This window comes from Rhamphochromis sp. 'chilingali' (assembly GCF_963969265.1).
Source record: "Rhamphochromis sp. 'chilingali' genome assembly, chromosome: 17".
NCBI lineage: Eukaryota > Metazoa > Chordata > Actinopteri > Cichliformes > Cichlidae > Rhamphochromis > Rhamphochromis sp. 'chilingali'.
Window position 1 is genome coordinate 20457917 of NC_137944.1, and position 10321 is coordinate 20468237.

Below are 10321 nucleotides of genomic sequence, written 5' to 3' on the forward strand. Positions count from 1 at the left end.
TCAGCAGTGACAACATCAGTGACATCGCTTCACGTCCTTTATAAGATTTTTTTTCCTGATGTGTCATGATTTTTAGTATTCCCCAAAATCCGTAATTAGTAATAAGCTGTTGAAAAATAAAAAGATCACCTTAAAAAAAACCTAGTACACATATTCTCTGTGTTTTAATTTGATGCAGGATGAAAGCAAACATGTCACACTGATGTGTTACAGCATTTTTCTTTTTTAAATGAGTGAAGTTATCAAACCAGAAGCCAAGAGGCTTGATGTTGTGTCCACTCCTACTGGATCCCTACTGTCTGTTTAACGAGCAGGCTGTGAAGTGTTAACAACTCAATGTTGCTCTTTTTTTTGGCACCAGGGCCCTGTTTCAGGAAGCCGGTTTAGTGGAAAAACTGAGTAAGTATACCCTGAGTTAACGAAAACTCTGGGTTTTCGGTTTCACAAAGCGAGTTCAGCTGCAGCCTGAGTGAGTCACTATGACGACACACTCCGTGAAGCTAACCTGCCCCCTAGCAGGTTTACTACAACTAACCCTGACTGTCTCCGCCCCTTTGTCGGAAACCTGACAGTAGGAAGTGTCGGACATGGCGTGCCACTTCCTTGAAGAGCCAGTAGATCGTGAAGCCCAAATTCTCCGCAGAGCTCTCCGCCGGGAGAGAGTGATCAGAGCGCGTTTGGACATTTTATCATTTCCTGATGATTTTCTGTGCGAACGTTACCGTTTCTCAGCACAATCTATAATTTATTTGGATAACATCCTCAGGCCATATATTACGCATGTGACACATCGCGGACATTGCATATTATTTGTATTGCACTTCGGTTTCTTGCAAACGGGAGCTTTCTGTATAATATTGGTGACGCTGAGCACCTTTCCAAGGCTACCGTCTGTCGGGCAGTCAGGAATGTTACAGTTGCACTGAAACGTCTCCTGTACTCGTCTGTGGTGTTCCCCGGTCACAGACCCACAAGATTTATCAAAGAGGGATGCCACAAAATTGCAGGTATCAGGATGAACAAAACTTAATTTATGATGTGGTGATACTTGGACTACTACTTAAATTGCACATTTATTTTCAGGGTTCCCAGGCGTGATTGGCTATACAGATGGCACTCACATTCCAATCATTGCTCCTTCAGTAAATGAAGGAGACTATGTGAACAGGAAGTCTTTCCACAGCATTAATGTGCAGGTACATAGTTCCCTGTAGCATGTCAAACTAACAAATTATTTCATTATAGTAATGGATGCTAATTTGTGTTCTCTGCACTGTGAAGATCATATGTGATGCTGCCAACATTATCACAAATGTGGAAGCCAAGTGGCCAGGCTCTGTCCATGACTCACAAATATTCCGTGAATGTACACTGAGCACAAAATTTGGACATGGTGAGTTGAGAATACTTTAAAATATATAAAGACCAATTGCTTCAGGGACATTTGAACTGAAGTGTACCCTTCTGTCTTAGGAGAGTTCACTGGCTACTTGCTTGGTGATAGGGGGTATCCATGTTTACCCTATTTGCTTACCCCTTACCCTGACCCTGAACCGGGCCCACAGCAGCGATATAATCTGGCTAATTGCAGGACAAGAGCCAGAATTGAAATGACTATCGGAATGCTTAAGGCCCGGTTCCAGTGCCTGCAAAGACTCAGGGTCACCCCAGAAAGGGCATGTGACATTATTGTGGCATGTGTGATTCTTCACAACATTGCCACAATTAGAGGAGAACACTGTCCTTCTGAACCAAACATCAGCAGTGATCCAAACCATGAACATCCTGACCCTCCCACGGACATACAAGATGGAAGAGCAGTCAGAGACACCATATGTCACAATCATTTCTTTTGACCCATCACCTCAACATGTTGAAAGAAGAATAAACAGATTTTTTGTTCAACTGGCTTTATTGGTCGCCTGTATTTCCTGTACACAAAGTATTAAAAGATGTAAACCTCATAAAGTGTCTCTGTTGCTTCCTCCTCTGTAACAGCTGTCAATGTTTCTTCATTATTTTCCTGTAGTAAAGAAATAAACAACATTGCTGTTCTACTGTAAACTCATATAATCTGTGGAGTATTACTCACAACTGCATGTTGGTCTGGCTCAACAGGAGGCTGCACCAGATGCAGTACACCATCACCATCAACTGATAGAATATGAGGTTTATACAGGTCACTTATAACTTACAAGGGACCAAATGGCAATTAACAAACATACCAAGCACCTTACACTTCATTGTCATTATGCTCTCAAAGACAACCAAGGCTGAGGGAAGGCAAAATCAGTCGGAAAATAACTTCACTACAAAATAATTCATTATGGTAAAGAGTTTATCAAATGAATGTGTCGCACTGCAAAGGTGACTGTGAAGAAAGGATGTATGCACATCATGTATTATTTTGAATTTACCCCTTATGTAGGCACTTGTGTCTTGCGGGGTTATTGCCTCAGAGGATGTCCCCGCAGAGATGCCTTCGGCCACAGGGCGCCCACTGTTTTGGCTGAGGGCCAACTGCTCAGCCTCTGTGAGTGGTGGTGGTGGAGGACCCCCACCTGTTTTTCGGGCCTCTGCTTTTTTTCTGTTGGCTATAACGGGCCACATTTGAGCATACAGAGTAAGCAAATATGTACTTGTAATGTGCTCAGATAATTTCAATAAGTGCTTACAGAAAGAAAATTAATGTAGCCTCTAACTGCAATTGATTTACATGGGACAAACAGACCAAGCACTATGGCTCATAATACAATTACACCTTACCTGTTTGGACTATATTTTTATATTTCATTTTTACTTGCTGCCAGGCACGTTTGGGGCCTGTTGGGTTGCACCTGCGCTCACATCACATCACAAAATAAAATGTATAAAATAACAAATAAAATAACATATGATAAAATAACGTGTTAAATGGGTGGAAATCCCTCGATCAATGTTTAAATTAACACTCACGCATTGACTCTGTCGGCTATGTTTTGCCATGCATGCTTTTGCAGCTGTGGCTGTGTTCCTTTTTTTCGCGGAATTTGCATGTTATCGGCATATGCTGCCATCAGAATTTCGGCCTCAAGCGCTGTGAAATACATTGACCGCGCCTTCTTTCCCTCCGTCTCCATGGTGACTCGCTTAATCTGTGCTCCGCTTATCAGGGCTTTATGTATCCTCGTCCGCGCGCTTCACTTGGGGTTAAAGCAACTCCGCGTTGACTGAACTAATTGTTATCAGCCTTTCTGAAACGGAATATTCCGAGTTGGACAGTTCGGGGTTACTCAACCGTGAGTGTCGTTTTTCACTCTGAGTTTTCCAAACCGGCTTCCTGAAACAGGGCCCTGTTAGATGTTTAGTAATGATGCTGGATTCGTGATTCCTTGCAAGCTTTGTTTACTATGTAACTGAGAGACATTAGATGCAAGCAGCTTGACTCCCGGGGGCGGGTCTAGCGTTAGACGTTTTCTCACTGGCTGCGTGCGCAGAGTATTACTTTGAACAGGAATAGGAAACAAGCATTAATGAACAATACTAATCAGATGTTCTACAGCACCTGAAACATTTGAACAAGCTAAACAAACACTGGATGACTGAATAAAATTAGCACTAAATCTGGTACTTGAACACAGTGAAATCTCTTCATTTCTAACATATTTATGGCTGTGATGAACACGCAGCGCTCTGAAAATGGTCTTAGGTTAAATTTAGAAGAGGGATGAATTAAAATTTAAAAAAAAAAACAAAAACATATTTCAAATTAATGTATGAATTTAACTGAAAAATTCTGAGAGCCTGTGGGCGGGACCTATTTTCAATGGGCGGGACCTATTTTCAAACATCAAAGCAAAGAGAATCAGGCCATGACATCACAGTCACCAAAATTCTATAAATAGGGGTGAAACAGCACACACTGGTCAAGCACGTTTCTTACTTACAGTCACGAGCGATTCACTAGACGAACTTTTGTTCTGCTACAGCCAACTTCAAACCCTGATTGACATTTGAATATCGAATTCACATCTGAATATCGAATTCACATTTGAATATCTTATTTAGTGTAACACGCTAAATTTGTTTCAAAGTTAAATATCAAAAATGAGCAATCAGGAAGGAAAACCAGAATTTGTCTTCACTCTGCCAAAGAGTGCACTCGACAACCTCATGCTGGTTAGGAAAGCCTTGCAAAACTCTCTGACTGAAAACAAACTTTTAAAAGAGGGTGAAAGTAGAGCCAGACAGCAAATCAAACAGATGATGACTCAAATTTCAAACATGCGCACCAAGCTAGAGCTGTATGAGAACCAAGCTGCAGGAGTCACTGACGAATCAGTGTCGCGCAAACCGCAGGTGAGCAGCGCCACCAAAGAAAAAGAGGAACAGACGTGTTCAGATCAGGAAAAGGTCAGCAACCTTGACCTTGAGATGAACCGTCTGAAAGAGCAGCTTCAGCAGAGGGACAACGAAATCCTGATGCTGCAACAGGAGAAGGACACTCTGTCTGCCAAGTTCACGCAGCTCCAGAAACATGAAAGATATCTGAAAGAAACTATGTGGAATGCTCTGTGGAAAGAACAAACACTGAGAGAGAATCTGGAGCAGGAGAAAAAAGTCCTGGAGGAACAAATTAAGAAACTCCTGGAAGAACAGAAAGTGGTGAATGACACAAAAGAAGAAGTCAAAGAGGCCATCACAAAATGTCAGGATGCAGAGAAAGAACAGAAAGAACTGGAGGAGGACAAGAAAGCTCTGCAGCCACAGAGTGAGGACTCCAGCGAGATTAAAGAAAGTCAGGCAGAGACAAACATACCAGAAATGCAGACAGAACTGGACACGCAGAGAAAAGAATTAGTAGAGTCTCAGACTGAAACACAGGAGACGGCAACCCCACAGTCGTCCTCATCTGATTGTCTGAGTGGGGAAAAGTTGTGTGTCAACAAAGTGATTGAGTTGGTGGTTTCACAGGCCATAGAACAAGTCTCCACTAAATACAAGCTCTTCACAGAGCGCCTCACTGCTGACTGCATCAGCGATCGCCTGATTGAAAAAATTTGGCCTGAAATTGAGCTGAAACATTTGGATCTATCCCCCAAATGTCTGAAAAACATAGACAAGGCCATTCTCAAGGATCTTTGCAAAACACACAACTGCAAGGAAAAATATCTGATTTTTAATCTGAGGGAACAGCTTGATAGTATTACTGTCCCAACCTTCACCAAACACCTGTTGGCATTACCAACAAGAGTACTTAGTGTCTCTAAAAACAGGGAAGAGTACCAGGAGGCTGTGAAAAATGTCACCAAAGATCTGGTAATGCACGCTATGAAGGGAGAAAATGAGGCAGCTACATGGAATGCAGGAACATCAGAGTTTATTGTACAGAGGCTTTCCCACAAGATCTGGAACAAAATTTTGTCCAAAAGCTACAAAATGTCCATGGAAAACATTGAACAACTCGGCCTGAAAGTAGCCAATGATCTCCGTGAAAAGTGGCCTTCTCCAATACTGTTAATGAGGTCAAGCAACCCAGTGGTTGACGAAGCGGTCGTCAGCATATTCAAAAAACATGCCAAGCTGAGGAGCCAAAATGTCATCTTGAGGGTTTTCTCATGTGCACGTTAAAATTGAACTGAAACGTGCACGTGATTATGTTACAAAACTCTTAAACTGGCATCAAATATTCTTTTAATTCAGCAACCTAAATTACATTTTAAAACCCCAACTTCCTTCCCTCATCACTAACTGGCCGAGGCAGATGGCCACCCCCATCTCAGAGCCTGGTTCTGCCGGAGGTTTCTCTCTTTTAAAAGTGAGTTTTTCCTTCCCACTGTCGCCAATGTGCTTGCTCTAGGGGGTTAGTTTTTGTGCATTATTGTAGGGTCTTCACCTTACAATAAAAAGCACCATGAGGGAAGTGTTGTTGGGGCTTGGCGCTGTTTCTTATCTCAAAATGTCCAATTACAACAGGACATTTTACGTTAAGAAACAGCGTCAAACCACAAATTAAAATAAAAAAATAAAATAAAAAAAAACAACTGTGACTTTGTGCTTTGTTTCATTTGCTGTAAATTTGCTAAGAATGTAATATAAGATTAGAATAGTGTTTATCTGTCTGCTTATTTATAAGGAACTCCATTAGCTTCCACAACAGTGGTTGCTAGTCTTCCTGGGGCCTAAGCCATCAAATACAATCAATTAAAATATTACACAATAAAGTGGATGCAAAATATCCACAATTTGGCTCTTACATCCACAGTGAGAGTTTACAGTTTTTAAAATAGAAGCATATAAATATCAATAACACTGAGGCAAAACACACCAATAATGTTGTTTAGATATTCTACTTTCCATGTTCCAGATCCCCAGAATTGATATTTTCACCGAATGGTCTTTTCTGTCTGCCAGTGTGTCATGCAGATTTCAAGATTAATAAGCTCTGACACTCAACCTGACAAAGTGTGAATTTGCCAAGGCCACTGTAACATACTTGAGCAGGGAAGTGGGACGTGGTCAGGTGCGGCCCCTTAGCGCCAAAGTGGTGGCGATTAATGAATATCCCACACCTAAATAAAGGACTTGAACTGTGCAGATTCCTGGTAGGTTATTACAGGAACTTCTGCAAAAACTTCTCCTCCATAGTCCAGCCATTAACTGATCTACTTAGTCCAAAAGTGGATTTTATATGAAAGTGCAAAATTCCTCCTCTGCCACACTCCTGGCTGTAATCTAAAGCACAGCGTTAACATAACTTTATGGCAGTTCAGGTACTACCATAAACAAGGTATAGCGTCACATCAGCAGTGACAACATCAGTGACATCGCTTCACGTCCTTTATAAGATTTTTTTTCCTGATGTGTCATGATTTTTAGTATTCCCCAAAATCCGTAATTAGTAATAAGCTGTTGAAAAATAAAAAGATCACCTTAAAAAAACCTAGTACACATATTCTCTGTGTTTTAATTTGATGCAGGATGAAAGCAAACATGTCACACTGATGTGTTACAGCATTTTTCTTTTTTTAAATGAGTGAAGTTATCAAACCAGAAGCCAAGAGGCTTGATGTTGTGTCCACTCCTACTGGATCCCTACTGTCTGTTTAACGAGCAGGCTGTGAAGTGTTAACAACTCAATGTTGCTCTGAATTTAAATCTTGAAAGACTGAAAAAGACTTTGGTGAAATTCGTGGCTCTTCAGGTGTTCTCTGGAAATACAATCAAGCTTCCACAGTGAATCTATAATGATAATAATTGGTGGCGCTACAGCTTGTTAGTAATGCAGCCGGGTAGTCAGGAGTCGGAGAGAGGACCGAGAACAGCGATCGCCTCAATTTCCACCAGCCCACCCTGAGGAGAAAAGGAGGAGACGCAGGTTGAAGAAATGACTGCAGAGGCGAAATATTAAATTATAATAGTGTCCAAAAATGAACACACGCACACAGTCATTCAAAAAACCCCTGCAAAAAGCTTTTATACACATCTCTGCAGTCCCATGAAAAACCAAGTGATCCCCATAATTCTGTAGCTTGTAGATCCAACTTTAGCAGCAATAACTTGAATTTGGCCAAAAGCAGCATTTACACTACATTTACTCATTTGTCCAAATATCAGCAGAGTCTCCGCTGTGTGACAGTGTAAGCAAATTAAGTCCGGAAAACAGGATTAATAGTTTAATTTGTGGTTTAAAATAAAATGCAAATCCCTCCTTTTTCAACCTTTCTGTTTCCAATCAGCATAAAAATGAAATTCATGACATCATCCATATGTGCACAGTAGCAGTGACTTTAAAGTGGGTGTGACATAATGTAATACAATGCTAAAGGTGTGTAAAGCTGTGGTTAACACTCACTCTGGGGAGAGCAGCGACTTGGTAGGCAGCTCTGGCAGGAAAGTTACTGCTGAAAACTGGGGAGGGAAAACATTTTCATTAGATTTGCATGCATTTGCAGAACCACGGTGAAGTTATTCACTTCCATCAGTGAACCCAACTATGAATCTCAATTTGAATGGTTCATTTCAGCTTCTAATAATATGAAAGGCTTTATTTATGAGTGGTTAGATTATTTACCCATGTATTATAGATAAGCAATAAAACAACAAGCACAGGTGCTTTGCAGCTGCTGGGTAGAAAGTTCCTTTGGCTGGTGTATAGCAGCGGCTGAGGATGGTAACACACACAGACAACCTGGAAAGGCACATTTTTGCCTTAACTTAAGTTTTAAACCAATTTCTATAAACCAGTAAAGGCTGAGTTTAAAGGATCAAAACAGAGTTTTAATGAAACATCTTCCTTCCTTCCTTTCACCACGGTCAGGGAAAGTAACCTGCCTGGGGTTTCGGTGGCAGTGCGAGGGAGAAAGATGGGAGTAAATGCCTAGTGCAGCACTGCCTGCTGGGAAAGGTTGGGTTACAGTTGTGTGCCTGCACTGTGGTGTCTATTTACAACTCTCTGGGTGCTGGAGCTTCCATTACACCTGACTGTTATGATCAGCGAGGAGGATGTGAGTAGAAGGCTGCTGTCGAGCAGCAGAGAAAAAGCTAAGTGAGCGCATCGGTCAGGTGACTCCTAAACTTGTCACACTGTCATTTTCCCTGCTAGTGTGGTCAAAATGAAAGGAACAATATAGTGCTGGCTTACATGTCTTGTAGACCTCATTGACGTTGTTGAAGTCATTTATATCTGCGAGTAACACAGTAGTCTTCACCACTGAAATGAAAGGGTTTATGTGCTCTGAAAGCTCGTGTTTAAATTTCAGAACATGTGAAACATACGAGGAGAAGCTCAGTTTCTCACCGTTGCTGTAGTCGCAGCCGGCAGCTTTAAGGATCTCCCCAATATTGATGAGTGCCTGAAGGACACGATGGGAAAGATTTGTTCGTATTTTAGGAATCTGTTGTGGATGCAACTTCTGCTGTAGCTGATCTAAACACTGGCAGAAGTGAGTTTCACCTGTTTGGCCTGAGCCTGCACTCCTCCATCTACCAGCTTCCCGGAGGCGACGTCCATCCCCAGCTGACCGGAGATGTACATGGTTCTGTCCACGATCACCGCCTGGCTGAGGACGACACACACACACGTTTCTTTCTCAGGATGATGTTTCAGCAGGAGAAAGTGAAACAAAAGGCCAACAGTTCCAAGAAAATATTTCCTCACACCATTGCACCACCAGGCTGAATCACCGATACAAGGCACTTCCACTTTCCACACTTTCATGTTGTTTTTGCCGAATTTTTTTTCTTTCTTTATTCAAATCAGGCAACAAAGTATATATCTCATTTACATTGACATAGTTTTTTTTTCTTTTTTCCCCCTTTCCCTTCCCCTCCCCTCTTTTCCCCCTTCGCCGAATTTTGATCGAATGTTAAAGCATAAATCAAGACCAGGATACATTTTTCCAATCTTCTGTCCGGTTTGGTGAGCCTGTGTAAACTAGAGCCTCAGTTTCCTGTTGCTGGTTGACAGGAGTGACATCCACCAAATAAATGATAAACCACGTGAACTTCGATCGAGTTATGATGGATTTAGAACAAGTCCCAGCACTTTCTTCGGGACACCTTACCTGTATATTCCCTGCCTCACAGGAGCTTTTGGTGTGTAGATGATTTGGCGACGAATTGAAGCCATTATAAGCCAGCTGCTTGTCGACCTTACTCGGTTTCCTGCTATGCTGGGGCCCCTTTGCCCCACTGAGAAACTTTTAACTTTGGTTCTCTCTGTGAGTTCACTGAACTGTAAGACCAGGCCCTGATCAAACATCGGACTGTCCTTGTGCTCCCACGTCTCACCTGTATGGGCCGATGGCAGCCGGGGCCGACGCAGTGTTAACGATCCTTCTGTTGAGCGCAGACATGCTTCCCAGATTTCTTCAACTTGCTGCCAACCTTTCCGAAGAGCTGTGATTAATGCAACTGTGCAAGAAAAGCTGCAGAAAAAGAAGGAACACTGTTTCCGTAAAGTCTACCGTACCGCACTGAATAGAGGAGCAGCAGGCGCGCTTATAGCTATAAAAAGGCGTTAAATATAAAATGAAATGCGCCCTTGGCAGAAGAGTTACGGTGAAGGGCGTCAAAGCTGCCTTTATGAAGGCAAAGATCAGCGGTACTGCCCGAAGTTTTGATATCGATCCGAAACCAAGTAAATACAGGGTCGATAACGAGAGCCAGTGGGTCATGATTTATGCAATTAATCAGATTTAATTCACCACTAAATCACAGCGATTTTTATTTTCCACATTAGTTAACACAAAACATACTATTCAGCTTTTCATGGGAATTTTTTTCATATTTTTTGGCATCCAGGAATGTAAATGTACCTGTCTCTCTGTGCTAGAGGCTA

General features: G+C 42.0%; 1 protein-coding gene across 1 annotated transcript; it reads right to left on the bottom strand.

The window, feature by feature from the left end:
* Positions 1-5330: 5330 nt before the first annotated feature.
* On the bottom strand, positions 5331-9957 carry LOC308385019 (2-iminobutanoate/2-iminopropanoate deaminase-like). Its single transcript, XM_080863736.1, has 6 exons — positions 9772-9957; positions 8936-9041; positions 8780-8834; positions 8624-8692; positions 7835-7890; positions 5331-7332 (listed from the first exon to the last, which is right to left on the bottom strand). The coding sequence occupies exons 1-6, from the start codon at positions 9834-9836 to the stop codon at positions 7276-7278; spliced, it is 408 nt and encodes a 135-aa protein (XP_080719862.1). The 5' UTR covers positions 9837-9957; the 3' UTR covers positions 5331-7275.
* Positions 9958-10321: the final 364 nt, after the last annotated feature.

What these genes read in the sequence shown, in the direction of transcription:
- LOC308385019 (XM_080863736.1), bottom strand. Translation starts at nt 9,836, where the DNA reads ATGTCTGCGCTCAACAGAAGGATCGTTAACACTGCGTCGGCCCCGGCT. An exon ending in CGGCTGCGACTACAGCAACG is followed by an intron (nt 8,693 to 8,779) that starts GTGAGAAACTGA and finishes CTTTCATTTCAG; the next exon opens with TGGTGAAGACTACTGTGTTA. An exon ending in AAGTCGCTGCTCTCCCCAGA is followed by an intron (nt 7,333 to 7,834) that starts GTGAGTGTTAAC and finishes TTTTCTCCTCAG; the next exon opens with GGTGGGCTGGTGGAAATTGA.